Below are 20,436 nucleotides of genomic sequence, written 5' to 3' on the forward strand. Positions count from 1 at the left end.
CTTTGTTCAAAATAGTCTCAAAGTTGAAACTTTGTGGTGAGACTATTACTGATGCTGATATGTTGGAGAAAACATTCTCCACATTCCACACCAGCAATGTTGTGCTTCAGCAACAGTACCGAGAGAAGGGTTTCTCCACTTATGCTGCCTTAATCTCTTGTTTGTTGCTAGCTGAGCAAAACAATGAGTTGCTCATGATGAACAGTGAGCTAAGGCCTCCTGGTGCTAAAGCATTGCCTGAGGCACATGCGGCCGTAGAGCCAAAGGATGAGACTCCAAGAGAGTCATACCATGGTCGCATGAGAGGCCGTGGTAGATGGCAAGGTCGTAACCGTGGATTTCAACCACGTGGCCGTGGATTTCAACCACGAGACCATCTTGGTCGCAGCCGAGGCCGAGGCTACAGCCGAGGTCATCAAGCTAACCGTGGGTATAAGTCCGACTTCAAAACCCATGGCTCGAGCTCGACCAAATCTGCTTGCTATCGTTGTGGGATGACCAATCATTGGGCTAATAAATGCAAAACTCCCCAACACCTTGTTAAGCTCTACCAGGAGAGCATAAAAGGCAAGAACTCTGAGGCAAATTTGGTCCATTATGATAATGAGAATGATCTGGACCATGAGGATGATCAAGCCCATGGCAGAGATGGTCATGAGGATTTTGAGACTTCAGACCTCCTTACAAGTGGCTGAATATGAAGATTTCGATATCATATTGCTTTTGTCTTTGCATTTTGAATTCTTGATTTGGCTTTATGTTCTATGACTTTGGCAATTCTATTTATGAAATAAAGTTTTTACTTTATATATATGCCTTATACAAAGTCGAAATTATTAAGAACATAAAACAAAGCCATTAAAACATACTTTAAACCTTATGTAATATCTAAGGTGTTGACTCTTGTCTATTTTTCAGAAATGAAAGAAGACAAGAACCAGCTAGTAGTGGATAGTGGATCAAGTCACACTATATTAAAAGACAAAAGATATTTTGTTAACCTCATTTTAAAGAGTGCCAATATCAATACTATAGCAGGCACGGCCAGCCTTATTGAAGGCCATGGCCCGGCTCACTTAGTGATGCCTAAAGGCACGCATTTAGAAATTTCTAATGCATTATATTCTCCTAAATCAAAGAGAAATCTGTTAAGTTTCAAAGACATTCGCATGAATGATCTACATGTTGAAACTAGGGGCGAGGGAAAGAAAGAATTCCTCTTGATTTATGAAAATGCCCAAGGCCATAAGAAAGTCCTAGAGACTATCCCTGCTATATCAATAGGCCTCTATTGTGCCAATATAAAATCGAGTGAGGCTAACACTTCAATTCCTAATGAGTTCAGAGAAGCCTTTAAACAATGGCATGAAAGGCTTGGCCATCCTGGCAGATCCATGATGCGCAAAATAATCTCGAGCTCAACTGGCCATTCCTTGAAAGATAGGATAACTATCCCTATGAGCATTACATGTATTCCATGCTCACAAGGAAAATTAATAATAAGGCCATCACCTGGAAAGGTGAGTAAGGAAACATTAAACTTTCTGGAAAGAATACATGGTGATATATGTGGACCAATACACCCACCTTGTGGGACATTTCGATATTTTATGGTCCTCATTGACGCATCGACCAGATGGTCGCATGTTTGTCTATTATCATCTAGAAACTTAGCATTGGCAAGACTATTGGCACAGATCATAAGACTGCGAGCCCATTTTCCAGATTTTCCACTAAAGACTATACGTCTTGACAATGCAAGTGAATTCAGTTCCCAAGCTTTTAATGATTACTGTATGTCCATGGGGGTAAGTGTGGAACACTCCGTGGCACATGTACATACACAGAATGGATTGGCCGAATCCTTCATTAAAAGAATCCAGTTGATTGCTCGACCATTACTCATGAGGTCGAAGCTACCAGTATCAGCTTGGGGACATGCGGTATTACATGCTGCTGAATTAATACGCATAAGGCCATCCAGTGAACATAAATATTCTCCATCCCAATTACTCTCGGGTCATGAGCCAGACGTATCCCATATCAAAACATTTGGATGTTCTGTGTACGTCCCTATTGCACCACCACAGAGAACAAAAATGGGACCTCAAAGGAGGATGGGAATATATGTTGGTTTTGATTCTCCAACCATTATTAAATATCTTGAGCCTACTACTGGAGATTTATTTAAGGCCAGATATGCTGATTGTCATTTTGATGAATCAGAGTACCCAACATTAGGGGGAGAAAATAACAAGCTGGGAAAAGAAATTGTATGGAATCAAACATCCTTATCATGGCAAGATCCTCGGACTCAATCATGTGATTTAGAGGTCCAGAAAATAATTCATATGCAAAAGCTAGCTAATCAATTGCCTGATTCCTTTGCTGACCCGAAAAGAGTGACTAAGTCCTATATACCAGCTTGTAATGCACCAATAAGTATTGATGTCCAAGATGGACACAATCAAGTGGCTACAGAGTCTAAAGCACGTCTTAAGCGTGGTAGACCAATTGGTTCCAAAGATAAAAGACCTCGGAAACTAAAGAAAGGTGCAAAAGAAACCGAGGTCATAGATTGTCCAGACAAGGCCGAAATGGCCATGCCTAAGGTACCAACCAATGAGACTCGGGACGCCGAGCCTCATGGTACTGAAGGTGCTAATGATGAGATCTCAATTAATTATTTAATGTCTGGGACAAGATGGAACCGGAAAGATGTCGACATCAATGATATATTTGCATACCAAGTAGCCCTTGATGTTATGGACTTAGATGAGGATCATGAACCCACGTCTATACTAGAGTGCACTCAAAGATCAGATTGGCTCAAATGGAAAGAAGCCATAAACGTGGAGTTAGAATCATTTAAGAAAAGGAATGTCTTTGGATCGATTATCCGGACACCTTATAATGTTAAACCAGTGGGATATAAGTGGGTATTTGTGAGGAAGAGAAATGAACATGGTGAAATTGTAAGATACAAAGCACGGCTTGTTGCACAAGGATTCTCACAAATACCAGGCATCGATTATGAGGAGACATACTCCCCTGTGGTGGATGCAACTACATTTCGATTTTTAATAAGTCTGGCCATCAAAGAAAATTTGGATATGCGGTTAATGGATGTTGTAACCGCATACCTTTATGGTCCACTGGATAACGAAATATATATGAGATTACCAGAGGGTGTTGAGCTCAAAGCTAATAAAGGTTCTCGAGAAGAACACTGCATAAGGCTGAACAAATCCTTATATGGACTTAAGCAAAGTGGTCGAATGTGGTATAATCGCTTAAGCGAATACCTTGCCAAAGTTGGCTATAAGAACGACCCTATCAGTCCATGTATCTTTATAAAGAAGTTTGCAAACAAAGGATTTGTTATCATAGCAGTGTATGTTGATGATTTGAACATCATTGGAACCCCTGGGGAAATCGCCCAAACAGTTGAATATCTCAAGAAAGAGTTTGAAATGAAAGACCTAGGTAAAACTAAAGTCTGTTTGGGGTTACAACTTGAGTACATAAAAGGAGGAATCCTTGTGCATCAAAAGGCATATACAGAAAAGGTACTCAAGAGATTTAACATGGACCAGGCTCACCCATTGACCAGCCCAATGGTCGTGAGGTCCCTTGGAGTGGACACTGACCCATTTCGTCCTAAGGACGAGAATGAGAATGTCCTGGGTCCAGAAGTGCCTTACCTCAGTGCCATAGGAGCGTTACTGTATTTGGCTAGCCACACTAGACCAGATATATGTTTTGCCGTGAGTCTCCTAGCCCGTTTTAGTTCATGTCCGACCCAAAGGCACTGGAATGGAATTAAACATATCCTACGTTACCTTCAAGGAACTAAGGATTTGGGTCTATTTTATACCAATGAAACCAAAGATGGTTTAGTAGGCTTTGCTGATGCAGGCTACTTATCTGATCCACACCATGCTCGGTCCCAAACCGGATATGTGTTCACTCATGGTGGTACTGCAATATCATGGCGTTCCATGAAACAAACTATAGCAGCCACATCATCAAATCACTCAGAAATCTTAGCCATGCATGAGGCAAGTCGTGAGTGTGTATGGTTGAGGTCTATGACTCAACACATCCGATCAGATAGTGGAATGGTCGAGGACAATGGTCCGACCATCATATATGAGGATAATGCAGCCTGCATTGCTCAACTCAAAGATGGGTATATCAAAGGTGACCGAACCAAACATATACTACCCAAGTTCTTCTTCACACATGAGTTGCAGAAAGCCAAGGAGGTCAGCGTCACTCAAATCCGGTCAAGTGAGAACTCAGCCGACCTCTTCACCAAGTCACTTCCCACCAGCACATTCAGGAAGCTCACGCAGCAGATTGGCATGCGAAGACTCAAGGACCTTCAGTGATGTCCAAATCAGGGGGAGTAATGTGTGTTGTACTCTTTTTCCTGTCCTTGGTTTCCCTTTTTACCACATTGGGTTTTGGGTTTTCCGGGAGAGGTTTTAATGAGGCAACGTTAGCACATTACAAGCCCGATATGGTTATGGCATCCAAGGGGGAGTGTTATAAATCCATGATATGGATATGTGGATTGTCATTAACCATCAAGGAGGTTTACATCCGACCAGACTATCCGGTCCGTCTACACCCGTCTCCGGTTCGTCTCATCCGTCCAAGACTAGTCAAGATGAAGACTCATTCAACCGGAGCATTTATGAGCTTTGACCAAGTCTAGATATTTGTGGTCAATATGTAATAAATGTGTAGATACTCTCCTTTGTTGTAAACCCTTGGAACCTCCACTATATATTGATAGTGAGAGCTAATGAGAAAGACACAACTTTCACAACAACACTTCTCTCATATTTCTAACATTTATTATATAATAATCCTCTACTTATTTTACATGCCAGATTCCTTAGATTTAAATATAATAACTCACGTGCAATAAAAGTTATTACATCATCTTTAAGCAATCAAATTAATACCTATGCAACCGACCATTTTTTATAACCAGATAACAATGAATTAGAATTTTCAGAAGCTGTTTTTATTTTAAAAAATTACATCGAAAGTTCATAATCCTCCCGATCTTTAAAAAGAAAGAAATAATCTTCTGGCAATACTTGTCCTTGTCGCATGTCCACAAAACTTAAATCATCACCAACAATTGAAATATCTGCATACTAAAAAAACCAGTATTCCATATAATATTCTTAGTGTCTGAACAATTTTTTTTTCTGAACAATTTCTTGTAACCCATCAATCTTAGCATGTTTATTGCAGTAGTTTAAGTGGGTTGTTTAGGGTATTTTATAATTAAAAGAAAAGAAAAAAAGAAAAAAAGAAAAATGTGTATTTTAATTAAAAGGGTCGTTGCTTCCGTTGCTTTTCATCTTTTATTTTTATTTTTCTTTTTTTCTGTTTCTCTTCTTTCTGGCCCACTTAATTTTCTTTTTGTTATGGTTCACTTAAGAGATCTTTAAAAGATTTTAGTAATAAACATGCTCTTAGTCCGTGCAAATTTTCTTCCAGTTCAGCAATCCACTTTCTCATAATAATCTATTTTGATTTTATGTTTCCATTAAAATACTAATAATAATATCTATTATTCTTTTAGATAAATATATTAATTATTTATTTTCTTAAATTATGTGTGTTTCTGACAAACTCCACATGCTCATGTTAAGGGCCACCAAGACTTCTAAAGACCAAACTCCATTATTTTGTCCACATGGATGTGTAAGGAAAACTTAGCTATAATTATAACTCATCCATAAAAATTATTTTCATTTATATATTTCAAATATTATTATTATTATGAAACATAACCAAATAGCACTGGGAGATCAAAATTTATAAGTTAATATACCCCCGTCTATCAATTTTTTTGTTATAACCAATTGTTTCTTAATTATGCTTTTAACTATACATAACATAATAGTGAATTATCAACTGCTATTCGATTAAAGAAACTCAAATGACTGCTGAGATAGCTTTTAAAAATATGATTTTTTATAATATTGGATTATTATTATTAGCAGTAAATTATTCATCAATTTACTATTTTACACCAACAAATTAAGATAAATTAAATCAATAAGAATAAGAACGTTTCTCATAATACATCCAAAATATAACCAGATTTTTTTTTCGAATTTCAAAAAGCATTTAACTTTGGTAATTGGTATAATAAGTTAGTCTTGTGCTCTCATGTGCATAACTTTCGTCGTAAAGAGGTGAACCAGATTCCTAATTATTTGCCAAGCAGAATTTTTCAGAGCTCTGACATAATTGAAAGAATATATGATAATACAAAATTTGTTACATGTATAAGCTTACATGTTAACACATGTACATTCTTTTTTTTTTGTGAAACTAACACATGACATTCTTACATTATATATGTGCTTCAAAGCTTTCCGGCGACAGTTGTATCTTTTGCCTTTAAAGAAAGAAACCTCTTTATCAAAGAACTAAAACAAAAAACCTTTTTTTCCACTTCTCTTCTTTCTTCTTCAAGGTAACCTCCAAAGCAAAGCACCAAAGAGCCTAATCTGTTGTCTGGTCATAACTTCAAAAGAAGCTCCTTAATGCTGGCTTCTTCTTGTCCATTTCTTCGTTTCTTCTCCATCTGAAACACACACAAAAAGAATCGTTAAATCCAGAACAGAGGAAGAAGACGAAGAAACTGGCAACTGCAACAGCAGTGTTTATGAAAGTTCGTTTACTTAGTTATTTCTTTTGAGATAAAGAGTTAAGAAGAATAAGAAATGTCTGCAAAACTTCTGCATAACTTGTCAGATGAGAATCCAAATCTGAATAAACAGTTTGGATGCATGAATGGGATCTTTCAAGTGTTTCACCGGCAACAATATCCGGCGAGACCAGTCTACAGCGATGTAGAAAAGTCTCTGCCTCCAGGTAACTTAAATTCTCTCTCTCTCTTTCTAAATCTCAGTTCAGTGTTTAGGACCACAAAGAAGAAACAGAGTAGTTTCACTAGAACCAAAAACTACAAGTTAATAAGTGGCTCATTTTGCAGGCGAAAGAAAGGATCTTGTCGGTGATATTAACATGGAAAGTGATAAAGAAACGGTAAGAATCTAAACCCATTTGTTCATTCATCTCTGAGAAATGAGAATTCGGAAAAAGAAAGACTAATAAAAAAACAGAAATTGCAGGGAAAGAGTACCAAGAAGAAGAAGAAGTCTGCAGTGAAAAAAAAGCATAGAGCATCTTCTGAATCATCTTCACGGCCTTCCTTTTCGTCTTCTCCACGCTCCTCGAGCTTCTCGTCTACAGAAGTCAGTACCACGGCTTCTCAATTCGACCAGCCTGGTGAGACACAGGTCAGAGAACAGCCTAATGTTGTACCAATGATGCCGTTTGATCTAAAGGAGCTTGTGAAAGGCTCTATTAATAGAGAAATGAGAACCAGACGTCAAGAAACAGCAGCCTTCACTCAGCAGCAGCAGCCCAATTCAGCTAGAACTAGTTCAAATGAGTGGAATGAAGGTAGAGGAAGGGCTTTGAAGTTTAAGGAAAGTCATAGGCTTTCTTATGACGAGAGGGAGATGAGAAACAACGGATACAAAATGGGCCCGAAGTTGAAAGAGACACCTAGGTTGTCCTTGGATAGTAGATCAAGTCCTCCACCAACAGTGAGTCACAGGAGATCGAGTTCGAGTATTGTTGCCAAACTGATGGGGCTTGAAGTCATTGCAGACAATTTTGCAGCCGAGCAGAGAAAAGAGAACCTGTTTTGCGACTCCCCAAGGCCACAACCAACAGCTCTACAGAGATCTAGAAGCGTTGGTTCCATCAAGAAGATACTACCTGCTTCTTCTAAGTTTCCGATGGAACCAGCTCCGTGGAAGCAAATGAAAGCAGGAGACGCTGCACCGACGGTTTATGGAGAGATTCAGAAGAGGCTTACGCAGCTGGAGTTCAACAAGGCGGGAAAAGATCTCAGAGCTCTTAAGCAAATACTTGAGGCTATGGAAAAGACGCAGAAAACTCACCAGCTAGTTCCAGCTGCAACAAGTCCAGCAGCTATGAACTCTAAATCTACATCCATCGTTGTAATGAAACCAGCGGCTCCAGTTTCCACTTCTTCGCTGCAACAGAAGGCCGCCTTGCCAAATGTCAATGTTGGCAACACCAGACAAACTCAAAAAGTCACCTCGGGGAAGCAGAACATTGATTCGACCAAGAGCACTAGCACAAAACCAATAAGGTCGAGGCAAACTTTGGTGGCCAAGTCAGGTAAGAGCCAACAGCAAAGCGTTAGCCCAAGAATGCAACCCAAAAAGCTCGGGTTTGAGAGGCAGTCGCGACCAACTACTCCAAAATCAGAGCCAGGCAAGATCCAAAGGCAGCTAGGTAGTAGACAGCATACAGAGTCAGTCTCACCGAGAAGAAAACAAGGGATAATAAAACCACGCAGTACTCTTCAGCAACCTGATGACCGATTAAGCGATGCGAGCAGTGACTTGAGAAGTTTAAGATCTGATAGCAACATAAGCTTGGGATCCAATGTTGACATCGAAGTTACAAGCAAACATCGGCTGGAGAGAAACTGTGACTTCACAGAGCTGCACACCCCAAAACAAAGGGTATAAAACAAATCTATATCTCTCATGAATCTTCACTTCTCAGTTAACTGACTCTCTTCTTTTTTACTAACGCAGAATCCAGACTTTAGAACCGAACAAGACAGACCATCTCTCAAACCTCTGAAAGTTACAGTTGAACAACCAAGCCCTGTTTCAGTTCTTGATGCAGCCTTCGACGAAGAAGATTCACCGTCCCCTGTGAGGAAGATATCTCTTAGTTTCAAAGGTGAGGCACTTACAAAAGAATAATAATCTTTTCAGTGTCAATTAACTACATGGATTCACAAGGTTTTGGTTTGAATGTTCTCATCTTTTATTTGTTCTCTTTCCAGAGGACGATGAACTACGTTCTGAAGCATCTATGTGGATAAATAAGCCTACCGGCGTCTGCAGATCCATACTATTGCCTGAGAATAAGGGTCCAACGCAGACAGACTCTGATCTCCTCGAATGCTTCCCTAATGAAGATGCAAACTTCAAAAGCGGCGACCACAAGTACATCTCGGAGATACTGTTGGCATCAGGGCTTCTGAAAGATCTTGAATACAGCAAGCTAAGCATCCAGCTGAACCAAGCACGTCTCCCTATCAACCCTGGACTGTTCTTCTTCCTGGAACAGAACAAGGACAGCAATATGACTCTACTAGACAACAAACACAGAGGCAGAGGATTCAGTCAACAGCAGACAAACCTGACAGAGAAAATCAGGAGAAAACTTGTCTTCGATACCGTTAATGAAATTCTAGCTCAGCGGTTCACTGCAGAAGGTTGTACCAAACCACGGTTTACAGCAAATCCTGTTGCAACAATGGAGAACAAATCAAAAGGGGAGAAACTTCTGCAGTCTCTGTGTTCGGAGATTGATAGGTTACAAGAGAACAAATCAAAGTGTATCTTGGAGGATGACGAGGAAGACATCATATGGGAGGACCTGCAATGTCATCGCATGAATTTGAAGGAGTTTGAAGGTGAGAATCCAGGGATAGTGTTAGATATTGAGAGGATGATTTTCAGAGACTTGGTTAGTGAAGTTTGCTTCTGTTAATTTAATGGGTATCACTTAGAATTGTAAATGGTTTCTGGGTTTTCAGCCTTGTTTCTTCTCTTCCTACTTGATTGTGTAACAAGCATATATATATATACAGGTCTAATTAATAAAGTAAAAAATGCTAAGAGCATAGTTGGTCAATCAGAACAATTTTCATTAGGAAATGGAGTTAAAGGGCTAAGCAATCTTTTATTTCTCCATCATATTGAATTAGTAACAAATTCTTACCCTAAAAAGTAATGTATTCAACTGCAAACGATCACTAAACTCAACAGGCAAAGCTATTCTGTCTACAAATTCTAAAATTGACATGATACCTATTTTACATCTGAGTCGACAGTTCCCAAATCAATCCTTTCGGTTCCTAACTTCTTCTCCCTCTTGTCTCCACCTTCTTGAAACCACCCCTGTTCCTGGACGCTCCTCTTTATAGCCAAACACGAAGGTCTCTTCAGAGTTCCAATCTTGAAACGTAACAAAGTCTGTTGTGGTCTTGCACCATCTTTCTTCTCTCCATCCTCGGATTCAGCTAACCCGTTCTCCTTGTTGATACCATCTGATGGAGTAGATGATTCAAGAACTGGGATGCGGTGGTTGTTGCTCATATGCTTATCAGAGACGTGGTTGATGCTAAGCTCCAGAGGACGAAACACAGGTGACACTTCCTTCTCCGCGAATCGAAGAGGTGCGGTAAGAAATGGATTACCTTCCACTTCTTCCTCTCCTTCTGTTGATTTTCCAACATCATTTGGAGATTTGAGTACTTCTAACCCACCACCATTGAAAGAACGTTGTATACTCGGTAACGATGGCCCATTTTCTTTACTCGCAACTTCTCCTTCGATTGCACCCGCATTAGCTTCCTCTGATAGATGACAAGATTTGGTTCCGGGAAATGCAGGAAGCCAAACGGGGATGTGTTCTTCTGGAGGGACTACTCCAACCTCAAAGAAACTAGGAGCAAGTCTTTTCTCTTTATTAACTGGGAAACGAGGGAGAGCATAAACAAACGGCACCTCCTCCGCTTCTCCTGTATAACGAATAACATCCTTGACTACACTGGAATCAGCAAGACAACGGTCAGTGTCCGAAACACCAGCGAAACCCACACCAGATCCCAAATCCTCTAACGCCTGAACAACATCCAGAGAATTACCCTCTACTCTACCTGCTACGTTAGCATACAGCTGAGCAGTCTTCCCAATGCTCTGGACATACTCAACCGCTACACTGGCTAGCTTATCAAGAGCAGATTCTTGAAAAGAGCTAAACCTAAGGCCCTCGCGTGTTGTCTGTGATTCCTGATAGACATTAACCTCGACACTCTCGCAAATCTGAGCCACAGCCATTCTTGCAATGGCGTAGGCGAAATCATTGGCTTGAAAAAGCTTTCTCTTTTCTCTGCTCTGAGCTCTTCCACCTTCCCCAACTCCATTGCTCATGTTCAAACTCTCTTACAACTTCACCCAATAGAACCATTGTAAACCAAGGCAACACGCATCCCTCTCAGAAACACACAAAAAAATCAATTCACTTCCAACGAAAGTTCTTTACTTTGGCACCTAACAAACGATAAAAGAAGATTCTTTTAGTGAAAATTGAATCCAATTTCTGCGAAACCCTAGAAACTTAATCGGGTCCAATTGAGCTCAACAAGCCAAAACTACGAGAGGAGTAAACCAATCCGATAATAAAGGGAAGTAGAATTCTTACCGGAGAAGAAGCTTTCTCCATTGAATAGCGTGGCGAAGAGGAACCGACTAACTTCGGCAGCTACCAGCGGCGAGCCCAGTGAGGGAAAACTCTAGTGAAGAAGTGAAATTGAGAGAGGAACGGCGCAGAATTTAAGGATTAAGCTCGAAGTGTAAAACGCTCTTCACGATCCAGAGAGACGGCGAAGGAGTGTAGGAGGAGATTTGAGATTTCGTTAACTTATAGACCAACCGGGTTTTATAGACGCAAGCTTTTTTTTTGCTCTTGAGGAAATTAAATTACTAACCGAATTATTTTAATGGTTACAGCGATGATGTAATAATTATTGTGGTTCTAATAATGTTATGTATACAATTATTGCCAGAAGGCCTGTCCAATATGGTAAAACCGAACCATACCGAACCGAACTGAACTGAAATAAACAATATGGTATGGTTTTGGTATAAACCATATAAACCAAATAGATATGATTTTATAAAAACCGTAGGATTTGGATATTGCTTGGTTTATAACCGATTAAATCGAATAAACCGAACAAAACCGATCAAAAGTAAAAACATGTAAATATGTACGTATTTTATAACGTCAAATGAAAAATATATTTGTAGTTATTCTTTTGTTAATAATTATTACCATATTTTTATAGTAATAAAGAATCATAATTTAAAAACACTTAAAATATAATTAAACAACAATTCATCGTAACTGAGGCTTTTTATTTTTTTAGTCTTCTTCTTTTAATCATTTTATTTTCTTTTAGCATTGATTAAATTGAAGTGAAGGTTATAAATTTGATGGATAATAACTAGAAAAAATTCTTCACAATTTTTTTCTTATTTATAAACGAACAGAGTTTCACTCGACGAAGCATGACTTCGATGAACACTGAATATGGAAGAGTGGAAACATTTTCTTTCATACTTCTCTTTTGTTTTTTTTTGTTTTTATTTTCAAAATTTCGAGGTTTGATTTTAATTCTAGATTTTATTATTTCATTTGAAAGTATAAGCGTTTTTATTATTTGTTCTTTATTTGAAAATATAATATATTTTTAATAAATAACTGCGATGACAATATGACTCTAAAATCTATATAATATGATCTCAAACTAAATAATTATGTTTTGGTATAAAACATAATAAATCGAAAACTGGCGGTATATAAACCGAACCGAAGTAAATATAGATTTAGAATGGTAGTTATATTTTACTAACCGAAATACCGAAAATCCAAAAAAAAAACGAACCGAAACCGAACCGATATCCGGATTGAACACCCCTTAAGCGATAATATACTTGCCACATACATCCATAATTACAATTTCCTATAGTTTACTTGGGCTTTCTAGCTCTCGAACAAAACCTCAATACAATGGGCCCTTATAGAGTAGCCCAATAAGTAATGTAAAAGAAAAATGAATAACTTATAGGGCCTTGTAGTATAGGGTGGCCCTTAAAACTGTTTTCATTTTTGCTATTCTTTTTTGTCAATTATTCTTGCTAATTTTTATTTTTGAAATAACCGTTGTGTCTCGCGACCGAAGTCAACCAACTAGTGAACCTCAACGATGCCAATATTTATAAAAATTTTGGTGACCAGCGGAAATCGAACTACATGCTCATGCTCATGGGATTATCTTTCAAGTGCCACTAGTCCAAACCTGTTATTCATTCTTGCTAGTTGAGTGAAGTTATACTGTTTTAGACATACTACTACAGAGCATATATAAAATACATTATATACTCGTTTCTAGAATTTTTTACACGTATATGTGTGTACTATAGACGCTGCGTGATAGCTAGAGCGACATGGAAGCTTTTTGCAGAAAGTATGATTGAGATATGACAGTGTCACAGAGCATTGGATCGGTAGCCTTTTTACTCTATTCAATATCAAAGACTGTGCACATATTTACATGCTTTTGTCTACAAACTTTTTTGTTACTCCTAGTTAATTATTTCCTCTTACTCCTTCGTCTATTTATACATACCTGGCCCTTTAAATATAAATAAGCTTTAATTAACAGAAGTATAATTTAATGTCTATAAACCTTAATCTGTTGTGTCATATATGGTATCAATACTTAACCTATAGTGCATTTGAGTTAGCATACATAACCGACAAGAACATTAGGCGAGCGTGATCTTAACTTCTTAATGCAATTGCGTATTAACTAACAACACCGTCAGTCTAAATGTTGCCTACTATGCTAACTAATGGGACACAATTTGTGTGCTCAAACCCGTTTACAATTAATTTCTGTTTGATCATTGAGCCAAACATTTTATCTGATTTACGTGACACAATATAATAATTAATGTTGTGTATTTTTATTTGGGGAAATAGATTTATGAATTTATGTTAAAACTTGAATAATCATCATAAATTTTAATCATATTGTACATTGTGCATCATATAGGAAACATAATCTCATATACGATACATTATTACCAGCTGAGTTTATAGATTACAAAAAATATTACAATCATTTCACATTATTGTGCTGTCTCTCCGTTAATCTAAATTTATTTAGCTTGTTATTTTCAAAATTTGTATTTCATTTTCCAGTTACTTATACTGTTATACAACATAAAACCTAAATAAATTAATATTTAATGTTTGTGTTTTGTGTTTTGTGTATATTCAGATCCTGTGAAGAAGTTACATGTAGATGAGAAAATTTCCAAGCTCAGGCACGCGTACTAGTAAATCAATCATATAACGTTGACTCGTATAGAGATATATTAGGAAAAAGGTACAGCATTAACTACCATGTTATTTTTGTTTTGTGTCTCTTCACTTGTGAGCACATCAAACATTAATTGTTTCCATAATCTAATTTCACATCAGATTCTTACTCCTTCAGTTCTTCTACTTCCGGTTGAACTGGACCGACGGCATCGGGTTACTACCACCATGCAACAAGGAGTAGAGAGTCGAAATGTTTTGGGAAGATGAAGAACTACCCATTGATGGCATTTGAAAATGGCTTACCATTTGCCTTGGATCTGTTGTCTCCATAGTCCTCGAACCAGCTGATGATGATGAGGGAAACAAAGATTGTATAGTAGTTGTTGTTGATGATGCCGTCATTGGACATACCAAGAACTGTGATTGAATTGGGACAAGACTATGTAGTTGATGTTGATGATGGGGATAATCTGCCTGAAACCTCGTATGTTGTTGTTGATGCTGTTCCATGTTTTGATAGGTTCCATAAGACCCAATATGATTATTGTTGGTTTCTTCACGGCTAGTAGTAGTATTGGACTCTTCTACACATCCATTAGTTTTAAAACCGAGCTGGGTCGAATCTTGACCCGGTGGTTGACTAAGATTCAAGAACGCCTGGTGATGGTTGAAAAGACTGAAAGTTTCCGGCGAGACGGGCAAGGGAGGAAGCTCATCGATCTCCTCTTTGGCTGCATTGAGCAACCAGTCAACGGCTTTGCTAGGCTGGTCAAGGCCGAGCCGTTCTTGAAGATCATAAAGTTGGATAGCCGTGGGGACTGATAATCTCACGCGTCTGTCACGTAGACCACGCAACGTACACACTTTGCTGTGACGGTCTTTGCCTCCAAAGGCACGTGAAACCCTAACAATCCTTGGATCCTTCGATTTCATCCACGACGACGAAGAAGAAGAAATCGAAGTTGGTGGCTTCTTAATTACGGGTTTGCCACTGGTGGCTACGGCTACGACGACAGCTTCTTCTGAATCTTCTTCTACTATACGTCTTGTCCTAGTCCCGCCCGAAACATCGTCGTTTGCATCTCTCCAAGGTCCGGTATTCATAACACTAGTACTGTTGAGATCTTTAAAAAACAATTTAGTTTAAAAATTTATAAGAGTATCATATTATACTTTAGGGTTTCTGATTTTTGTTGTAAACAAGTGATCGATAATACAGTGAAATCACGAAATAAAATTATAAAAATAAAATTAGGGTGAAATAATGATTTATTTATAGATATTCTTTTCGGACACGAAAAATGAGATGTGTTTGGGCTTACTTGAGTTCCTGAGTCTGAACGGTCATGAGCTTGAACAGCAAATCTAGGGTTTTTACTATTTGATAAAGCGAGTAATAAGATGATGATGAAGAAGAGGGACTGAATAAGGATGAGAAATAGAGAGAAAAAAGTATTTGATTCCGTTTTTCTTTTTTAAAAGCATGAATAAAATGAGAATATGAAAAGAAAAAGAAAATAAGAAAGAGGTAGATGCTTTTGGAAGTGAATATGAGAACCCTACCAGTATCACAAGCCTCCAAAATTTAGAAGAATTGCGACTATTTATGCTAAAAAGCTATGGATGTGGTAGAGCCACGTGGCATATTTCGCTATCCTTGAACGGAAAATAAAATAAATGCTTTGATTAATCAGTCTTATTCATTTTCATCTTTAATATTATGGATCATATCATATCTGTAAATCTATATACGGACGAGAAACACAATTCGGATATCATATTATCCACGTATAAGATATGAATGGCAATTATAGTACGGCTAAGAAGAAGATCCCAAGCAAGCATACGTGAAGATCGCAAATTATTAAACATTTATTGACGTGAAGTTATACATAGGCTCCAACTGGAATCGATGTTTTTGGAATAAAAACTTCCGGAATGCTTAATTCCTATGCATTCCAAAAATTGTTCACCATTTACAAAAGAAAAATGAAAAGGGTATTCCATTCAATTCCACAACATTCCATATTATTCCAAATAAAATTTTAACTATCATTTGAAAAATCATTCCAAATCAAAAATGTTCATGAACAAATGGAATGCTGATTCCATTCCACAAAATTCCATAAATAATGATTCCTATTATTCCATATATTCCTTTTATTTATCACCAGTTACATCCATAGTAGTAGCTTGTCAAAACATCTAACTAATGCTCTTAATATTAAAATAATCAAAACATTATAAATAAACTCGTTTTTGTCAACATATATAATGTTAATCTTTATGAAGGGGATAATGCACGATTGTTATATTTGATTTCACAAATTTTTTTAACTAACATTTCTATGCAATATAATTTTGACATTTTGTTGATATAATTAGAAAGTCAGGACTTATATGAGTTTTTTCCCCCAAAATTGTAACCCACCATGTTTTACAGCCGCAATTGCAGATTTGCAGTCAGTAGTCACTAGTAAAAGTGATCCTGGGTCTATAATAACGATACCATGACCGATTAAACAACCATATCACTTTATTATCAGTGATGTAAAAAACCACCATCACTTAACGATGATGTTTTTTTACATAACGAATTTATAAATTATCAGAACTAGGCTTTTACAGTTTAGCAGATATAGCTTATGTTTAAGAGTTTTAGTCCACCTTTTAATTTGGATATACAGTAATATTATATATACGGTCCTTATATATATGTGCATGGGCATGCTGTTATCGACAATTTAATAAAAGTTGTGGGTTACTGAATGCACGCCTCGCGTACCTTATTGTAGACACAAGTACATTTATTAGACATCACTAAACCCTAATTTATCTTTTCTTTAAGTGACAATCGGTTTAACATTTTTTATTTAAAAAAAAGGTTGTGTTTAAGGACTAAGGTGGTGGCTGATCCCCGGTATATTATTTGAGAAACATTACAACTTCTTTTTGGATCCACATGTCATGACTAGAATGATTCTTAGAATCATTAGAGAAATATGTTGGTACATCTAATTATATAATAAACTTTTTATTAAACTAACAATAAATTCATCATTAATGTACTTTATTATTTCCTTAAATAAAATTTACGGAATTGTCTAATGTGGCTAAAGTATATATGAAAATTAATGATTTTGAATAATAAAGATTTGATAAAAAATAGTGTAGCTTTTATCATATTTGTTTAATTTTAAACTATTAAATAAATTAAACAACCACAATAACCATATAATAAAAATTTAGATTTTTATGTATATGTTATATTTTGAATTTTTACAAACGGTTATCAATTACTAAAACTGTTAAAAGTCTCACATTCAAATTTTATGATCCATGGTTTAAATTTTTTGTTATGACAAAATACAAATGATTACAAAAATTATATAAGTAAAAAGTCTAATTTAATTAATTATTAAGATTAATATATATATCGCTTTAAATTAAACTATAAACCATATAAAATACAATATTTTAGTTTCAAATTTTACTTTGAACAATTTTTTTGATAAAAGTTTTGAACGATCATTGACAACTTATTTTTTTTAAAAAATTATAAATTACTAAAACTATTAATCCCACAATAAAAATTTTGTTATCAGTAATTTAAATTTTTTCTATAAAAGATACAAATGATCAAAAAAACTATATGAGTAGAAATCATCATTTAATAGACATTAATATTAAAAATATACTAAAATATATTATCTATGCCAGTATCATTTAAATTTAATAACATATCCTATCAAATATAAAAAAATATTTTTTGGATTAATAAAATTGATTTATATGTTCGCACCAATTTAATTATATATTTAATAGTTACTGACTTTTAATTATTTAATATATATTTATTATTTTATAATATGTAAAAATATTTAATACATAAAATAATTTATATATATAATGTTGATCCCGCGCAAGACACGGGTCTTAACCTAGTTGCTATGTATTACTATATATTTGGATCTGGTAATATGTGTGATAGTATAAATATATTTATTGCAGTTGCATCAAAATTGTACATTGTCTTTAAATAAAAGATGATTGTAAGATATTAATAGGAAAAGTAGTTAAGGGACGAAAGCAATATATATCCTTATGAATCAAAACAAAGGTAGTTAGGAAAATAAAGGGTGATGATGATCATGATATTTTAAGACATGACATGGTCAAAAGGAGAAATCGGACAAACTAAGAGCATCATTTTAGTGATTAGTCTCTCACAAAGAGTACCTAGATGTTATTATATAAATATTTATAGTAATTTAGTTTTATATTTAAAATTTAATCATAAAAGAAATATGTGTAACAGTTATAAGATGACATGTGTAGTTAGTCTCTTTAAGTTTTATTTACAGTCTCTATGGGAACAATCGATTCTTCTTTTTCTCATCAGTTCTTTCCTACTTTTTGTCTTTTTAATACTTTATTATGTTGAAAATTTTGAGTAGAGATCATATTACTGCGGATGGCCTAAGAATCCACTAAGTCATGTCTACTTCACTGACTCCAAAAGTTTGTGGTTATCATGAACAAGATTGGAATTTAATAGCTTTTCTATACTTCGCATCGTGATAATAATTAATAATTAACCATGAGAATGATCCCCAGAGAACGGGTCTCGCCCTATACGATACATATTTGAAGACATATAAGTCAAATATATAAATTTACACATGAAGACAAATTCTGAATTATTCAAAAAAATGTTTGGTAAAAAAGTATATATTCAAAATTGGACTGTTATTATTGATCCCATACCTCTTTTAAAATATTCTAGCGACCAGAAATAATTCGTAAATATGAATCATCTTTATGAATAAAGTGAGGTATACGTGGATATTGCAAAACAGAACTCGTAATTACTAATTAGTAATTACGGTCGTTGAAATAAAATATTCAAATCTATACAATGCCGTCGGTACGCATGCCATTTCGAGACGTACACAATTTAGTTTCTTCCATCGAAGTTTGAAATCTCTACCAAAACTATACAAATACGTTATCTATATACATGTATATTTCGACAGAAGCCATATTTCTGAGATTTTAGCATTGTACAGTTGACTCAATGATCCAGAACATTAATTGGTCTTTCAACCAAAAAAGTTTATATATAGCCCGCATGCATGTGAAAGAGTTAACTAAAAATTGTAATAGTCTAAGTTATTGTAGATTGTGTATGTGTTAAATTTTCTGTGTTTAGCATAGTAGTCATATATAGTTAATTATGACTGTCGTTATATACAGTGATATTTTTTTTTGTTAACTGGCCATACAATTAAACCAAGTTTTGATTTCGAAAACAGTTCCCTCCGATTATATCTGGTTTACAGGGAAAAATAAAACGTATCTGAATCTAGCTTCTTTTGCAAGTGAATATGACATTCATAATGTATAGATAAAGTTACCCTAAATAAAATTAAAGACAAACAGCTGATACACTAAAATGTGTATTTATTACGTAGTTGTATACATTCGCTAATAGGTAGATGAAGAGTGAAGAGGTTGGGCATCTCGAGAGAGAAACTGAAGAAAACAGAAGAGAAGAAGAGAGTTATCTGCTCAATTAATGGTCCCCCCCCCCCCCCCCCTCCTTTTCCATTCACTTTTCTCTCATATAGTTATTTCAAAATATTGAAAATTATTTTATATTTTGATATAAAATTGATGTACAAACACATGCATGCATAAAGTGCCTGAGCTTAGTGTAATTGTTGATATCTTAAATTTTACTTTAGGGGAAAGTGACAAGCATATGCTGCATATAATTAACAATAGGCGGATTTTATATTAAAAAAAGATGGCATCAGTGAAAAATCAGAGATGCATAACTAATGACTCTGTTTCTATTGCGTAGGGTAATAAACTTTGTCTCTGCACTGTTCCTATCCCAAACACCAATCCCTATGTTCAGTCCGTATGTTAACATACTCGATAGTAACCTAAGATATGTATTTTTATTTTACTTTTGTCATCCGCAACATATGTATTTTATGTGTGTTTAGATAAGTTTATGCAAGACTTTTTACCTATTTTATGTGTGTTTAGATAAGTTTATGCAAGAATTTTTACCTATATAATGGTGTGCATGCACAGTACGAGTGATTCACGTGAACGAGAAATTCAAATATACTATGTGAATGTTTTATTGGTTGCGTGATACTTTCGTGGAGCGACACGTTTAGGCCAACAAAAGAAATTGAGAGGGCAAAATCTAATGAAGTAAAGCCCAATGGATAAAGTCTTTAGAAGTCAGAAGGTGTTGGAACATCTCTATTGGGGATTTTAACGTTTGGACCTTAGGGCAAGTTTACCAGGGGAGATTGGATAGTTTCTTAGTGAGGTGGGTCCCAACGAAACACAAAAAAC

At 35.9% G+C, this 20,436-nt stretch overlaps 3 protein-coding genes across 8 annotated transcripts; 1 reads left to right on the forward strand and 2 right to left on the reverse strand.

The window, feature by feature from the left end:
• Positions 1–6,269: 6,269 nt before the first annotated feature.
• LOC111215816 lies at positions 6,270–11,650 on the reverse strand. 4 transcript variants are annotated; one of them, XR_007323844.1, is made up of 4 exons: positions 11,368–11,649; positions 9,972–11,216; positions 9,298–9,403; positions 8,842–9,216 (listed from the first exon to the last, which is right to left on the reverse strand). XR_007323844.1 is itself a non-coding variant. In XM_048758336.1 (3 exons), exon 2 carries the CDS (start codon positions 11,094–11,096, stop codon positions 9,972–9,974), a length of 1,125 nt encoding a protein of 374 aa, XP_048614293.1. In that variant the 5' UTR covers positions 11,097–11,216; positions 11,368–11,650; the 3' UTR covers positions 6,270–6,622. The 4 variants fall into 4 exon arrangements, 3 of the variants coding, with proteins under 3 accessions (XP_048614293.1, XP_048614292.1, XP_048614291.1); XM_048758336.1 differs by lacking the exons at positions 8,842–9,216; positions 9,298–9,403 and adding an exon at positions 6,270–6,622 and having other exon boundaries at positions 11,368–11,650; XM_048758335.1 differs by lacking the exon at positions 8,842–9,216 and having other exon boundaries at positions 9,297–9,403; positions 11,368–11,650.
• Positions 6,615–9,795, forward strand: LOC106379051 (protein LONGIFOLIA 2). 2 transcript variants are annotated; one of them, XM_048758332.1, is made up of 5 exons: positions 6,615–6,912; positions 7,034–7,086; positions 7,164–8,606; positions 8,682–8,832; positions 8,939–9,795. In XM_048758332.1, exons 1-5 carry the CDS (start codon positions 6,762–6,764, stop codon positions 9,649–9,651), a joined length of 2,511 nt encoding a protein of 836 aa, XP_048614289.1. In that variant the 5' UTR covers positions 6,615–6,761; the 3' UTR covers positions 9,652–9,795. The 2 variants fall into 2 exon arrangements, with proteins under 2 accessions (XP_048614289.1, XP_048614290.1); XM_048758333.1 differs by having other exon boundaries at positions 7,173–8,606.
• Positions 11,651–14,081: 2,431 nt separating the features above from the next.
• On the reverse strand, positions 14,082–15,642 carry LOC111215817 (transcription factor TCP13). 2 transcript variants are annotated; one of them, XM_022719959.2, is made up of 2 exons: positions 15,381–15,642; positions 14,082–15,182 (listed from the first exon to the last, which is right to left on the reverse strand). In XM_022719959.2, the coding sequence occupies exon 2, from the start codon at positions 15,160–15,162 to the stop codon at positions 14,239–14,241; it is 924 nt and encodes a 307-aa protein (XP_022575680.2). In that variant the 5' UTR covers positions 15,163–15,182; positions 15,381–15,642; the 3' UTR covers positions 14,082–14,238. The 2 variants fall into 2 exon arrangements, with proteins under 2 accessions (XP_022575680.2, XP_022575679.2); XM_022719958.2 differs by having other exon boundaries at positions 14,082–15,172; positions 15,381–15,634.
• Positions 15,643–20,436: the final 4,794 nt, after the last annotated feature.

The sequence above is a fragment of the Brassica napus genome, chromosome C5, assembly GCF_020379485.1.
Source record: "Brassica napus cultivar Da-Ae chromosome C5, Da-Ae, whole genome shotgun sequence".
NCBI classification, from domain to species: Eukaryota; Viridiplantae; Streptophyta; class Magnoliopsida; order Brassicales; family Brassicaceae; genus Brassica; species Brassica napus.

Bases quoted from the DNA above. Each gene is read 5' to 3' on its own strand.
- LOC111215817 (XM_022719958.2), bottom strand. From the start codon at position 15,406: ATGACCGTTCAGACTCAGGAACTCAA. The intron at 15,173-15,380 runs GTAAGCCCAAAC...AGATCTCAACAG, and splicing joins GTTCAGACTCAGGAACTCAA to TACTAGTGTTATGAATACCG.
- LOC106379051 (XM_048758332.1), top strand. From the start codon at position 6,762: ATGTCTGCAAAACTTCTGCATAACTTGTCAGATGAGAATCCAAATCTG. The intron at 8,607-8,681 runs GTATAAAACAAA...TTACTAACGCAG, and splicing joins TGCACACCCCAAAACAAAGG to AATCCAGACTTTAGAACCGA. The intron at 8,833-8,938 runs GTGAGGCACTTA...TTCTCTTTCCAG, and splicing joins GATATCTCTTAGTTTCAAAG to AGGACGATGAACTACGTTCT.
- LOC111215816 (XM_048758336.1), bottom strand. From the start codon at position 11,096: ATGAGCAATGGAGTTGGGGAAGGTGGAAGAGCTCAGAGCAGAGAAAAG.